The sequence below is a fragment of the Canis lupus genome, chromosome 12 (genome assembly GCF_011100685.1).
Source record: "Canis lupus familiaris isolate Mischka breed German Shepherd chromosome 12, alternate assembly UU_Cfam_GSD_1.0, whole genome shotgun sequence".
Classification (NCBI taxonomy): domain Eukaryota; kingdom Metazoa; phylum Chordata; class Mammalia; order Carnivora; family Canidae; genus Canis; species Canis lupus.
The window spans coordinates 68,357,645-68,372,320 of record NC_049233.1 but is presented as its reverse complement, the minus strand read 5'-3'; the positions used below and the strand labels follow the sequence as shown (position 1 = coordinate 68,372,320).

The 14,676-nt window shown below is 45.6% G+C and overlaps 2 protein-coding genes and 1 long non-coding RNA gene across 10 annotated transcripts in view; 2 read left to right on the top strand and 1 right to left on the bottom strand.

The window, feature by feature from the left end:
- LOC119874234 overlaps positions 1-12,502 on the bottom strand; it is a 91,163-nt gene extending 78,661 nt beyond the window's left edge. For 2 of the 5 annotated variants that reach the window (XM_038554977.1, XM_038554978.1), the window contains exons 1-2: positions 12,349-12,502; positions 11,307-11,490 (exon numbers count right to left, since the gene is read on the bottom strand). In XM_038554977.1, coding sequence (XP_038410905.1) covers positions 11,307-11,490; positions 12,349-12,491 — 327 coding nt within the window. In that variant the 5' untranslated portion in view covers positions 12,492-12,502. Of the gene's footprint in view, positions 1-11,306; positions 11,491-11,695; positions 12,098-12,348 lie in introns of those variants that run through there. The other 3 variants (XR_005368159.1, XR_005368160.1, XR_005368158.1) reach the window with 3 other exon arrangements.
- Positions 3,502-10,316, top strand: LOC119874235. Its single transcript, XR_005368161.1, has 3 exons — positions 3,502-4,030; positions 8,738-8,818; positions 10,021-10,316. It is a non-coding gene; the product is annotated as an uncharacterized LOC119874235 (long non-coding RNA).
- A 590-nt stretch (positions 12,503-13,092) lies between the features above and the next one.
- The window catches only part of REV3L (REV3 like, DNA directed polymerase zeta catalytic subunit), a 177,120-nt gene continuing 175,536 nt past the window's right edge, over positions 13,093-14,676 (top strand). The window contains exon 1 of one of the 4 annotated variants that reach the window (XR_005368157.1): positions 13,093-13,332. Coding sequence is in view for 2 of the 4 variants with exons in the window: in XM_038554964.1 (XP_038410892.1) it covers positions 13,194-13,332 (139 nt within the window). In the remaining 2 variants the exon portion in view is untranslated. The remainder of the gene's footprint in view (positions 13,333-14,676) is intronic. The other 3 variants (XR_005368156.1, XM_038554964.1, XM_038554965.1) reach the window with 3 other exon arrangements.

The following is a 14,676-nucleotide window of genomic DNA, read 5'->3' as shown; positions in this document are numbered from 1 at the left end:
AGGGAGAGCCTGGGTAACTTGCAGCTTTACAACACTTCGTAAGTGACTCTGATGCATAGTACTGGTTAAAAACCAATGGTCTAAATAATTTCTTGAGTCTTTTGCAATTCTAAAAGTCTACTTTTTATATCCAATCAATGGAATTTTAATAGCTTCTAGCTTTCATCATTAGTCTCTTCTTGTAACGAATAAATGTATTTTAGGAAATAGAGAAGCTGCCTCTAAATTATGAATAATAGCTTAACAGTTTCTGAGTGCTTACCAGTTCTAAAGTATTAACTCATTTAATATATGTAATTCAATCCTCCAACACTGAGTGGTGGGTACTAGTATTATCATCTATATAACACAGACGGGAAAAATGAGGCACAGAGAGTAATTTGCCCAAAGTTACAGAGCAGGGAAGTAGGGAAACTGGGTGTAGAGCCTACACCCTTAACCAGTATGCTACTGCCATTTAATTTTTTTTTTTTTAATTTATTTATGATAGTCACAGAGAGAGAGAGAGAGAGAGGCAGAGACACAGGCAGAGGGAGAAGCAGGCCCCATGCACCGGGAGCCCGACGTGGGATTCGATCCAGGGTCTCCAGGATCGCGCCCTGGGCCAAAGGCAGGCGCCAAACCGCTGCGCCACCCAGGGATCCCGCTACTGCCATTTAATACATGTGACTTACACCTGCAAACAGCACTCTGCACTGCTTCACACTTGAGGGGCACTGCTTTCTCTGTTACTTTAGGAAAAAAGCAGCATCTGTAGCTGAAATGAGGGAAGCGGGAAGCTGGACATGCAAGAATGAAATGACCCAAGGGAGCTGAGCCTAAGGCCCAGGCCCTGAGTTACAACAACTGAAGACTACTTAGATTCACAAAAGCCCCCTATAAAAAGGGTAATCATCCCTAGGAGTGATTTTCCTTTGGTTGTCACTACATTCAGTAATGTTTGAGACATGTTCTTTTTGACTGATCAAATAGTAATTTAAAAAACTTTAGAAATTTACCTTGTTGGGTGAACTAGGCCCAAACTATAAAGTTAAAACAGGAAAGTAAAGTACAAAAGCTTATGTTAGAGACTCAGAGGGTAACGACATTTGAAATTATCCAGCCTATTACTAATTTTGGGTATACAAAGGAGAATTTGTAACAACTATACCTTGGCATATGGAGTAGAGTCTAGTGCATTATAAGGATAACCTTCCCTTCTCTTCCCAATAATACGAACAGAGTGACCTAACTGGTCTGTGTTCCTGAATGTACAATGTTAAATGCCCACCTACATAGCAGTGCTATTTTTTCTAACTGGGTGCACTTAGCAATCTGGGTTTGGGCACCCAGTTAGAGCTGGTGTTTTGCCAGATTACTGACGGCAGGGCAAGCAGGGCAAAGGTGATGTGGTTTCTGGCAAGAGAGTGGTAATTTAAAATAGAATGCAGCAAAAAAAAAAAAAAAAAATCAAAGGAAGTGAAGGCAGGAGAAGGCTGATAAGGAGAAAAAAAGAGAAGTATGGATTGGAAGTCCCACATCAGAGAAATCTGAGAGGGACGAAAGACTGACATCAAGAAAGGAAGAGCACTGGAGACATCAGGGAAGTGAGAATGATGTATTGGGAGGTACTGAGTGGAGAGCCAGGATGCATGTTGTGGCTGGAGAAGGTGAAGTCTGCATTTATGGAGTTAGAGGTGAAACAGATTGGGTATATGACAAGATCTAGGGTGTGGCAAGAGAAATGAGTGGCTAAGATCTCTGGAGATGAGATGGTCAAGGAACTCTGGTGGATGGTATTGTGTCTACTTTGGTAATGAATTCACTCAGAATGAGGGTAGCAGTTAAGGAAAACAGGAAGACTGTAAGCCATGTGTCAGTCTTTAATAATTTGAGTCTTTGGATATGCTTAGTATAGGGAGCTGGGTATTCTAGAAAGGGGATCCTTCCCTCATCTATGAGTTTTCAGTCTAAAAACAGTTCATACTAATGCAGAAGCAAGCAGGCTTAAGAAAAATGAGTAATGTTTCCCTTCATTCTTAAGACTAATCTTTGCTCCACTTTTCTGACTTGGTAAGAACCTGTATTTCACATTTTCATCTTAGGGCTAGCTTAGTATTTTTGCTAAAGTTGAATAGAGAATGAAATTATTGCTAATGTAGGCAAGAAAAATCTCAGCTCCCTGCTCTCATAAATTTGTAAAAGTAAATGTTTAAAAAATAAATTACAACTCAGTTGCCCCAGTCCTGAGACCCTGGGTACAGCTTCCTATTACTTTTTTTTTGTTAAGTGTAAAAAATACATGTACAAAGGTTTCTTATAATCTTGAAAGAACAGGCTGGCATGCTATTTACTGACAGGCTGACCTTTACACAAAGAACCTCCACCTTCAACAAGCTGAAATTACTGTTACTGATGCCTTCAGAATATGATTGTCTCAGAAAGCGGCATGTTTTGTCCAAGTCATACAGAAGTAGTTAGACAGACACCATTTGGTCACCAAATGGTGCAATGCAGAGGGCAGGGGAAAATTATTTCTATAGTACCAACCATATGTCTGATACTGTGCAAGGAAAAAAAGGAAATGTCAAGTATGATTCCTAATTTCAAGAAGCTTACAATTTATTGGTCAATTACATAATACTTGAGCCCAGAGCTGTGTCTTACATTATTTAAAGTTGCTCACACCATCTAAGATAGGACTTTAGAGATACCAACAAGTTAATAACAAAACAATACAAAAAGTTTAGAATTAAGTAATAAAATGCGCTTAACATAGGTGAGAGAAAACAGTTGAGCCAGTGTCAATGTAATCTATGAAAAAATCTTGTTCCTATTGTATTTTGAGCAGGTCCTGACATTAGAAGGTCCCTATTCCTACTCACTGAAACCTCTAGGAAGAAAAAAAAAAATAGGTCAGCTTTTCCTACAAGTAGAAATTGGAAGGTCAGGCTTATTCTGTGCCAGGGCATCAAGAGTGGATGAGTCCTTACCTGTATCTTTTCCCAGATGGCCAAGGAAACTAATGCTGAGCAATAGCTCTTTTAAGTATGCAAAACTATTGACCAACCTGTTATTGAAACTCTCTCCCTCTTGGATTCTTTGATTTTATATTGTTATCCTTTCTTTCACCAAAAAAATTATTGAGCACCTACTACATAGCAGCAATTGTTTCTATCTCTTTTACTTCTTTACTACGTCTGCATTCTCTACCCTATCATTCCCAACAATTCTTACTCAGCCCTCAGCTCTAGTCTTCTTTCCCTCTCTCTCCCTCTCTCTCTACATGTTTTATCCTTCAAAAAGTACATCATTTCACTGAGGTTCATGTAGCCCTTAGGCTAAGATCTCCCAACCAACATATCCTACACATACTGATGGAAGAGGTTAGAGTGTCTGCAAGGTCTTAAACTTCCTGCTACTCCTATGCCTCCTTGATTGTCCCTTCTCAGTCTTTCCTACTGTCACCTCTTCCTCCTGGGAGTACTAGGTTTCACAAATTTGTCTTTTCTAAATCTGTCTTTTCACTCTATATTCTTACAATTTCCTCCCTGTCAATCTCCAAGCTTAAGAATGAATCTCTATTCTTGTTCTTTCTATACTTTAAGTCTTCACAGTTTGTTGCCCCTCCTTTATCTGGATAATTCTTCTTCTTCCTTAAATTTTAAAGTCCTATTCCTTAAGAAGTCTTTGTTCCTTTCCCTAAACTAGGTTAGACAGCTCTGCCATGTGACTTTATTGCATCCTGTCCTTTTCTTTTGAAGGACATCTCATATGATCTGTTTAATGGCTGTCTTGTCCCACATTCAGCCCCACTGCATGTTTTATTGGAATCTAGACACACTCTATGATTGACGAATGCTTTTGCATTTCAATGGCAAAGTTGAGTAGTTGTAAGAAGCTACACAGCCTGAAAACCCCAAATATTTATTATCTGTCCTGTTACAGGAATAGTTTGCCAACTGTTGCATTAGACTATAAGCACCATGAAGACTGAAATCATGCCTGTTCTCATTTCTAAATTCCTAGCACTTCAAGTAATGCCTGACACGTAAGTATTTCTGGACTAATTGTATTTCAATCTCAAGCTATAACCCATCTTGTCAGTAATACAAATGAGATCACATTAATTGGCTTGTGTTTATAACATTTTAATCACTGCTTATCCAGATAATGATTGTAGTATTCTACTTCAGGCTGGGGGGGGGGGGGGCAGAAATTAACCAAATAAAATACAAATGAATAGTTTATTACAACTAGAGCTAAGGGCTAAGGAAAAAAGGAACACTGTACAATTAGAATATGTCATAGAAAACCATAATCAAATATAAAGTTTGGGAAGACTTCCTAGAGAAAGTGACCTTTGACCTGAAATCTAAAGAATGAACTAAGTGGGCAAACAGGTGGAGAGAAGGAACATGGCACATTCTAGGGGTTAATGTTCTTGTCAAGTAATAATGAACTATAAAGTAAGTTCCTTGAAAAGTTAAGGGTAGGATCCAAAATGGAACAATTGCTTAGTGGGATATTTCTTACAATGTAAAATTTGAAACACCGTGTTATTGGCCTACTGTGGGAAAGTGGTAAACTATCATATGTCCATAGCGCAGTATATTCTGTACCCATTAAAAATAATGGATATGAAGAATTTTATTTTATTTTATTTTTAAGAATTTTAATTTGTATGGAAAATGCTTCTCCTATAACGTATAGTAAAAAAAAAAGTGGGACATTGTTTCCACTAATATATTTATAGAAAAATTTTCTAAAAGAAAAATAGACTAAAATGTTAATTATAACTGCCTCTGGGTGGGATTGCAATCCTGTATTTTATGGTTTTCTGTATTTCCTATGCTGTATTTCTTAAAAACTTTTAAGATTGGAAAAATACATTTTATTGAGAAAATAAAAATAAGTGTTAATCTCTATCTACACATTTGAGAATACTCTTTCCTAAACCCTGGAATGAGGAGCAAAGCCCAGGGGAGTTCACTATTAATACACAGATTATTAGTGGAAGCTTTCCTGGAATGTGATTTAAACTGTAGATATAAAAGTACAGTGAGGACATTGGGGCCAAGGAAAACTACCGTGAGATATGCTGTTCTATATAGACACCTTGCTTCTGAGATTCTGCATCTTATGTTACTTAAATTGGGAACTTAATCTAACCTTACTCCACATGTGTTTGGTGTCTTCCTGCCTAGCCATAATTCATCAGAAATGCTCTGGTTTCAATTCTGGATACATAATTTAAATGAGGGTCCTGGAGAGCTCATGCATCAGCTCTAATATTACTCTATTCTGAAAGCTTCTTTTATTTTTTGTTCCTCAAACATCATCTTTAATTTACAGGCTCATTGGTCTCTCCCTTAAAACTATTACTGATAATTTATGGAAGTGGGTGACTTGAGAGTTGTTTTTAGGAAGTTTTGCTTCTTCCTGTAACTGAAATAAAAAGATAAGAACAGAAATTCTCACCATGATGATTAATTGGACTTCCCTTTAGCTTTGAAAAAAAAAAAAAAAAAAAGAAAAGAAACAAAGCCCCATTCTTTAAGTTAAAATATATTTTATTAATCACTCAAGCAATACATATTTGTGTGCCTATCTTACACCCAGGCAGGCCCTATGAATCCATTGGGGAAACCTGCATGAAGTCTTTTGAGAGTGTGTAGTTGATAGCAATTGCCTCTAGAGTTTACCAAACAGGGGTTCCAAATCCCTTCTTGGGGGGCAATGAGTTTCTTTTCTATCCTGGTACCATAGAGACAACACAGTGGATGAAAGGCTGAGTAAAAATTTCCCTTAGACTAGATTAGGGCTTTTCAACTCTGGCACTACTGACATTTTGGGTCAGATAATTCTCTCTGCTATGGGAGCTACCCTATTCATTGTAAGATATTTAGCTGCATCCCAGGACTCCTACCTATTTGATACAGGTAGCAGTCCTTCAGCTGTGATCATCAAAAATGTCTCCAGACATTTTACCAAATGTCCTCCAGGGGTGGGGAGGAACAAATAATTTACCTTGACTTTCACTGAATTACCTAGAAAACCAACAAAAGCAACCAAATAATTGAGTAAGAAAGAACATACAAATTTTCCTGGATCACTATGCCCTTCTGCTTATTCTCTAGATTTTAAGTGAATAGAAAGACACTGATAAGACCGTTTCCTACAACAGAAATGACTAGCATATAGACACTACTCAGAAGATTCTCTATAGTAAAGGAGTGAAAGTAATAGATGTGGAGTTAGAAGGCTTGGGATCTCACTAAATAGCTTCATTTCTTTGGGCCTCAGTGTCCTGACCTGTAAATTGGAGGTGTCATGGGAAAGCATAGAGAAGAGTTGTAAATAAATCTTTAAAATTTTTAATTCAATAAATGTTGAAGACATAGGCTATGTCTTCATATACTAGCCATTATACATGGAACTAATATATAAAAACTAAAAAGGCAAGGTCCCTACCTTCAAGGAGATTATAGTCTATCAGAATGATAACCTAATAAACAACTGCAGTAATCTAAGAGTTATAACAGAAGCATATACCAAAAAAAAAGTGGAAGCCTAGAAAGAACACCTACATTTTTTTGAGGACATCAGGGAGATCTTTAGAAGGGAAGCAGCATTTTAACTAAAACTTGAAAGATGAACAAAAATTTTGGCAGGAGACAAGAAAAGGGAAGATATTCCAGTTAGAAAGGCAAGGCAAAGAAATTTGATGCTTTCTCAAAAAAAAAAAAAAAAGTATATTTGCAGAACTAAAAGTACTCCAATGGTGCTGAAAGGATATGTGAAAAAGATGAAACAGTCATCTACAATATATAACTATTATATTGTAGATGATAATTTAAAATTTATGTGATAGACCACTCTTGCCATAGTGTAGGAATTAAGTTTGGAGGGAATGAGGCAAAAGGCCAATCAAGTGACTATTGTAATAATAGTCCAACTAAAGGTAGTGAAAGGCTACCGAAGGCCAGTTATGTGGACAGCAATGGGAACTATTTAAATATTCAGAGAGGGAATGGGTAAAACTTGAGGTCAGAATGTTGGAGGGATTATAGCTAAGACTGATTGAGGACTTTTTGAAAGTATCCAACAGCTCATTTAATCCTTATTATAAGCCTAACAGGGATGGGAAAACAGTTCAATTTGCTAAAAGTTAATTTGCCAAAGAATCAAGTAGTTAAATTTACCAAATACTTATTTTACAGAAAATTCACCTTGAATTTAACAAACATATTCTTTGGTAAAACTACTTTTTAGTGAATTGGCTTTTGGTAAAATGACTTCCAACCTAAGATAATATACTATTATCCTCATTGTATTGAGGAGAAAACTGAGATTCAGCATTAGCAAAGGCAAGGCCAGGTCTATATAGCTAGAGCTTTTAATCTATAGGGATAAAGGAAATAAATGATCTAGAATATCTTATTTCAACTCTAGTATGTTATGATGTTAATATATATATATTTTTAAGATTTTATTTATTTATTTATTCATGAGAGATTGGGGGGGGGGGGCAGAGACACAGGCAGAGGTAAAAGCAGGCTCCGTGCAGGGAGCCCGATGTGGGACTAGATCCCGAGTCTCCAGGATCAGGCCCTGGGCTGAAGGTGGTGCTAAACTGCTGAGCCACCCGGGCTGCTCCCCACTGATCACTTTTAAACTTTCATCCCAAATACCTGTTTCATCACCAATGCAGACAGTATTATTTTTCTGACCATGGGAAAAAGGTCACCATAATTCTCTCAGGTATGAGACTTCTGAAATCTTTTAAACTCAACTCTGTATTTTTTCCTGCCTGAGAATCACTAGCAGAAACTGTACATGACCTTTTTTGGATCTGTAATGACCATGGTTCCCAGCTACAGACAGTGGAGTGCACTCCAGGAGTTCAGTAACTCCTCTTGGAGGGCATTTTTGTCAGAGTAGCATGTAGTGCCCAGGGGCCAGGGATGTTAAATATCCTGCACAATGTAGAACTGCTTCACCTAACACATCAGGAGAAGCCCCTTGAGAAACAATGAGCTCGGGGTCAACTTCATGGGCATGCAAACTGTGCAGTTCTAAGGGGCACCGTGCTTGGTTTAGTGTTCTGCAATCGCCATTTTGAAAATCTTCATACTTTTATGTTTGAAAGTTTAATAAATGAAGTCCAGTGGCACAATGGATCATACAAGCAAGCACAGGAAGCACTGTGTGCATCTTTTCTTCCTTGCCACCCTACTTGCATATAGTCTTTGTGGTGTGTCATAAACACAGCATTGATAGACCTATGAGGTGTAGGAACTCAGGGAGTCACAGTGACGACAGGCAAGCATATTACAAAAAGAAGGCAGTGGCATCCTAAAAAATACAAGCGACAGATGAACCCTATCATATTCTCATATTAGCATTTACTTCCCCATATTAGCATTTACGCTGAGAATGATGACATAGAAGGAAGGGGAAAGGTAGGGCAACTCATGGTTTCCTTTCTTTTCACTCCTTCCCTACTCAAATTGTGAGGATGTGTGCCTATCAAGAAGGGAAACAAAAACAGCTGAGTTGGTTCTGTGCAGCGTTTACACTGTTCTGATAAGCACAAAATGCATATGCATGTATAAACTAGGAAATATGAATTGTGTAATTTTGGTGAGTCTATGTAGGAGTTAAATGCTTTTATATTTGCATTTATAAATGGCATTGCACAAAATAAAGATGAATGGTAAAATTCATTCTAATTTAAAATTCTAATTTTCCTTAGAATGACATTAAAAACCAAATAAAAAACATCATTACAAGTCAAGAGAGAGATGACAGAAGAAAGAAAAAGCTTTATATTTTAGTAAGTATAATGGCACCTTTTTCCTGCTTTTTGAACAAGGGGGCCCCACATTTTTCCTTTTGCTCTGGGCTCAGCAAATTATGTAGCTGGCCGTGACTGAGCTAGTTTAAGCAGAAAGGGATTAAAGGACAGATCTCTGAGCGAACCAGGCTTGGATAATAACACTGCTAGAAACAACATCTAGGAAAAAACAAACCAGAAAGTACCTCATCCCACATCACAGGGCAATTCTAGTGGAAACCCCTTCCAATACCACCTGCCAGTCAGCGCCCATGACTCTAAAAATGGATGTGAGAACTCTTCCCCCAGCTACCCAGAACCAAGTATCTCCACCATATAGTGTTTGCCAGAAAAATCCCATCTCCCTGAGTGCAGCTGAGGCATCATGTTGCTTACTTTCATACCTATGTCTTGAATGGGTGCATCTGATTGCTGGAAACTAGGTCATATGCACTGGTATGCTGAAGGAAGCCAGCTACTGATTGTTAGCATCTTTTCCAAGTAACTCCACATTCAGTGAAGTCATTTTTGGTAGCCTGGGAATATTCATACCATGAAGACTGGCTACAACAAATCAGTTGTTCCTCTCCCCCAGCCATTAGTTTTTGTTTTTTTTTTTTTTAATATTTATTTATTTATTATGATAGTCACAGAGAGAGAGAGAGGCAGAGACACAGGCAGAAGGAGAAGCAGGCCCCATGCATCGGGAGCCTGATGTGGGATTCGATCCCGGGTCTCCAGGATCACGCCCTGGGCCAAAGGCAGGCACCAAACCGCTGCGCCACCCAGGGATCCCTCTCCCCCAGCCATTAGTAAACATTTACCAGCACACCATCATTTAGCTGCAAGAGAGTCTAGAAACTGTAGTTTTTAATTTTCTAGCTTCTAAAGTGCAGAAAAGCAAGCTAGGAGGGGATTGGATGAGTGCTGGGTAAGCCATTTTACAATACCTGGTGAAAGATAATGGTGGCCATTGCCTTCTGTTCTATTATAAATTGCTAATAGGCAAATACTGATAGACACTCAACAGTATTGATACAGAAGGTTTGGTGGGCTTTTACCAAAAGCATGACATGATGAGTGTAGGTCAGTGGACTAGAAGAGATGAAATGTCAATTGATGCTTATGATGGTAGACTAGAAACTATCAAGTCTGTCTGAAAGTATAAAGTCACCTGTTTTGTCTATCTCTCAAACCACCAGGCAAACAGAAGCCACTGGACAGTAACAACAAAAAAAGAGATACTTAAGGATACAGAGTTCAATTTTGACATTTCTCTCCTACTGCGTAGAAAAGACAATTTCAAATGATTTACTCCTTTTGAATGAGTTAAACTTCTGGATGTCAACTGTATATGATGATACTTTCACATGCCTTACCGCATATGAGCCTGTACCATCCCTGAGATATTAAAGAAGGAATTACTGTCCATTCCATTGATGAGGAAACCGACTCCAGAAAATGAAATGATCTATCCGAAATCATTTAGCTAATAAATGATGGCTTAAAATTTTCATTTTCTGACTCAAAGTTCCAGAACTCTTTCTTACTTACACATTTGATAGTGATTAATTAGGGAAGTATTGTCAGGTGTTCAATTTCAGCAACAAGTTAAACTCAATTACATGCAATGGACAAAATATCCTAATTTCATGCTGCAGATGCTTTTCCCAAGACTGAACATTCTTTCCTTGGTGGGTTGGAAAGATGTGAGTTGTGGTTGCAACTGCCTTTTCTTAGTCAATGATGCTGTTTCAAGAAGTAGGGGGAAGGAAACCCTTTTCTAGAGACAAGTAATCCATGAATTTGATGCTTTTACCTTTTCCTAGTTAGGACTAGTATAATTTAAGTATTATGGGTGTACTTGGATTATAATATAGTACAGGGACTCTCAATTTTATAGGACTTTAGAATCATGAGTGGTGAGGGAGGTTGCTAAGACAGATTTCGAGGCCTCATCCCTACAGAGGTGACTTAGTAAGGGCCAAAATATTAAATCAACAACAACAACAACAACAACTCTAGTGCCATGGAATATTATGAGAATCACTGGCGTTGTGCATCTGGCATTCAGCTTGCCCAAAAACATCTGTTTTATGAGAAAATGCATTTTAACACAGTAATGCTATTTTTAAATCCCTTCCATCGCCTTCTAAAACTTAAATCAATTTGAGATTTGCCTCTTAAAAATATTAGGTAATTTCCTTTATATTAGAAATCTTGCTACCTATGTTTATTATAATCATGCTCTGAGGTTGAAAACTGCAAGCTAATTTACTGTGGTAATCAGCCTCAAATCCCTTGGAGCATAAATTCTTATTAGCAGTATATGTTATGGAATTCATAGACGCTGCCTACCAGGGACCTGTCCCCCCACCCCACCTTGGAGCCTCCTGATTTTCCTATTTGAGGAACCACAACGGTTCCAGAGGAGGACCCCTCACACCACTTAAAATACACGGCAACCTACTAAGCCATTAAAACACACCTGTATCCTACGTGAGCGTGACCGATCTCTAATTAGGCTGAAAATGTCCAAAGTCTCCATTCGGTGCCGTACTTCGAACTGGAAACCACGGTTTACGCCTCCCACTGCGTCAATCTTTTTGTTGGGAAGAAACCTTCGGGTTTTGTTCTGTGCCACTCTCGTTCCACGGAGGCGGAAACGGGTCCTGAGAAACCAAATTATTTGTCCAAGGTCACACCCAGTATTTAGTGACCGAGTCAGACAAAAACCCGTCGGTTCCAACAGGAGGGCCAACCCAGCGGCTCGTTACTACCTTTTTTTTTTTTTTCCCCGATTTCACAACTGCACCCCTCCCCACCTTTTTTTTTGGGGGGGGGGGGAAGTTGTTTTGTTGAACACTTCTTCCCTACCTCCTTTTGCCTTTAGGTAATGGGTAACGGGTGTCCGCGTCTGACGCGGTGACTTTCACGGGGGCTCTACACCTCCGGCCGAACGCTTCTCTGAAAGGCTCTTAATCCTGAATTCCGCGGGGGGAGGTCGGTCACCCAGCGCGGACAAGTGCTTCCTCGGACGCGCACGCGCACAGACGCGCACACGGACGCGCACACGGACGCGCACACAACCGCGCACGCGCGCGCCCGGGCCGCAGCCTGAGGCGCTGAGGAGGAACCCGAGGAAGGATCTGTTCGCGCGGGAGGACGACGCCGCGGTGGGAAACCCCGGATCTGCCCGGCCCTGCCCGGCCCTGCCCGGCCCAGCTAAGCGGAGCCGAGCGGGAACACGTCCCTCCGGGGGGCCGCGCGCAGACACCGCAGCGCCGCGGGAAGGAGGGGGCGCCGGGGCCGCCCTCCTATAGGCCGAGGCCCGCGCCCGCGCGCCCCCGCCCCTCGCGCCGCCCCCGGGCCACGCGCGGAGCCGCCGCGATACCTGAGAAGGGCCGGCTGCGTCCGCCTCCGCCTCCGCGCCCGGCCCCGCCCGCCCTCCCGCGAGGCCGCGGCGGCACGAGATCTGCGCCCCGCCGCCCGCCGCCCGCCTCCCGCCTCCCGCGGGCGGGCTTTCTTACCTCGTAAAACGCCGTCTCGGCGGCCGCCCCCGCCTCCTCCGCAGGATGTGAAATGGCGGTCGCCTAGGCGAGCGCGAGCGATCCCCGGCCAATCCCGCCGAGCCGCCCGAGCGGCCCCGACCCCCCTCCCGCATCCATGACATCGGCGCTCCGCCCCCCCCCCCCCACGCAGGTGGCCGTGCCCACCGGCCGAGTCATCGATCCCCGCGCCCGGCGCGGGCCCAGCCTCCCCGCCCCCCCCCCCCCCCGCGGCCTCCTCCCTCGCTGCGAGCCCGGGGGGGCGGGGGAGAAAACACCTCCTCGGCCCCCGCCGGGGTGTCCCGCTCGGGTGCCCGCCCCGCTCCCTCCCTTTCCCGCCGCGTCCCCTCCCCCCGCCCCCCCACGCGCACACACACACACGCACGCACGCGCGCGCGCACTCGCGCACCCCCCCCCGCCCCCCCGCCTCCCCTCCCCCAGTGGTTGCGTCCGTGACATCATCATCATGGCAACAAGAGCTGCAGCCTGGGACCGAGGAGCCCGTGTGATTCCCGGCGGCGGCGGCAGCGGCGGCAGCAGCAGCACGGACGGAAGCGCCAGGGCGTCTCTGCTGTCGCCCGTCGCCGGGTGCTCGTGAGGAGGCGGCGGCAGCAGTGCCAGCAGCGAGCGCCCCGCCCGCCGCCCGCCGCCCGCTCGCCGCGTCTGTGTGTGAGGGGAGGGGGCCGAGCCGAAGCGGGGAGGGGGCGCCGCCGCCGTGGGGCCGTCGCTGCGGAGGAAGCCGCCGCCGCCGCCGCCGCCGCTGCTGCCGCCGCCAGATCGCCCGTGAGGAGGAGGAGGAGGAGGAGGCGGTGGCGGCGGCGGCGAACATGTTTTCAGTGAGGATAGTGACCGCCGACTACTACATGGCCAGCCCGCTGCGGGGCCTGGACACCTGCCTGTGCCCCCTCACCCAGGCCCCTGTCAAGAAGGTGCCGGTGGTGCGAGTCTTCGGAGCGACCCCGGCAGGTAAGCGGGCGCGGGGCGCGGGCGGGAGCCGGCGGGGCGCCCGGGCTGCCCTCCCCTCGCCGCCGCGCACTCGCGCGCTCGCCGCCGCCTCCCCTCCCTCCCTCCCTCCCTCCGCGCCTCTCCCCGGGTGCGTGACAAGAGGCGCCGCGACGTGGGTCCGCGCGGCCGCCGCGCCCCCTCCTCCCGGGCGCCGGGTGTTGGCAGCGCGCGCGGCGGCCGGGAGCCGGAGCCGCAGCGCGGGCCGCGGGGGCGGGCGGGGGGGCAGGTGGCCGCGCCGTGTCCTCCGGGACGCGCTGAGGTCGCCCGCCGGGGGGACTGCGGTGGCCGCCCCGCTGCCGCCCCGCCGCCTCCCCCGTCTGGAGGGGGCCCTGAGGGGCCGAGGAAGGGTCAGCGCTCCCCGCGCGGCCTCACGCCGCCGCCCGCCGCCGCCCGCCTCTGCCCCTTCCGGAGCGCGGCGCCTGAGGAATCCCGCCCCCTGAGGGGACCGTGGGGCTCCGCGGCGAGCGCGGGTCGGGGACGACTCCTCGGAGACCCGAGCCTCCGGGGCCCCGGGCGGCGGCCGCTCGAGGGAAGGGGCGCGTCGTCGCTCGCCCGGCGGCCGCACCTCGCGCCCGGTGGCGCGAACGCCTGAGGAGCCGCGGCCCCCGTCGGAGACGTGCCCCCCACGCCGAGCCGCGGGGCCGCGTGTAAAGACACGTCATCCTGACCGCAAGAACCGCTCGGATGCCCGAGTGGGGTCGGGCCGGCGGGGGGGGGCAGTGACGGGAGCTCTTGGGGACGTGGGGTCACGCCGCTAAGGGCGGGGGCCAGATGGGCAGGGCCTCGCGTGGCCGTGGAGGGGTGCGCGCTGTGAGCCGCCTGCAGCTCCCGGAGGCCGCGCTCCCCTCCGCTGCGGGCTGCGGGCTGCCCTGCGCCTGCGGGGTCTGGGGCAGCGTTTCCCACTTGATGCTCCGCGCCCCGGTCGCGCTGGGTCTTCCTCCTCCCGTTTCTGCGGGGCCACGCGAGATAACGGCTCTACCCAACACAGGCGCTCGTTGTTGTTGTTTTTTTTTTCCCAAGCAGTTCCCTTTTTAACGTCAATTCTCTTTGTTGCAAATTTCAGTGTTGTGAGATTTTGATGCAGTATCCCCCCTCCCAGAGTGATGAAATGATGGTTTTGGTGATAGGGACCTGGGAAGATGAGAAATGTGAGTGCTGTTGATTTGGGGAAAGGAGAAACACCTGAAACTTTGGAGGCTGGAAAATAGAGGCAATAAAGTTCTGAGAGATTTTTCCCCCTCCCCTTTCCAGATATATTGGTGACTCTTTGTTTCCAGTTGCAATTTCAGTGTCGCACACCGTTTG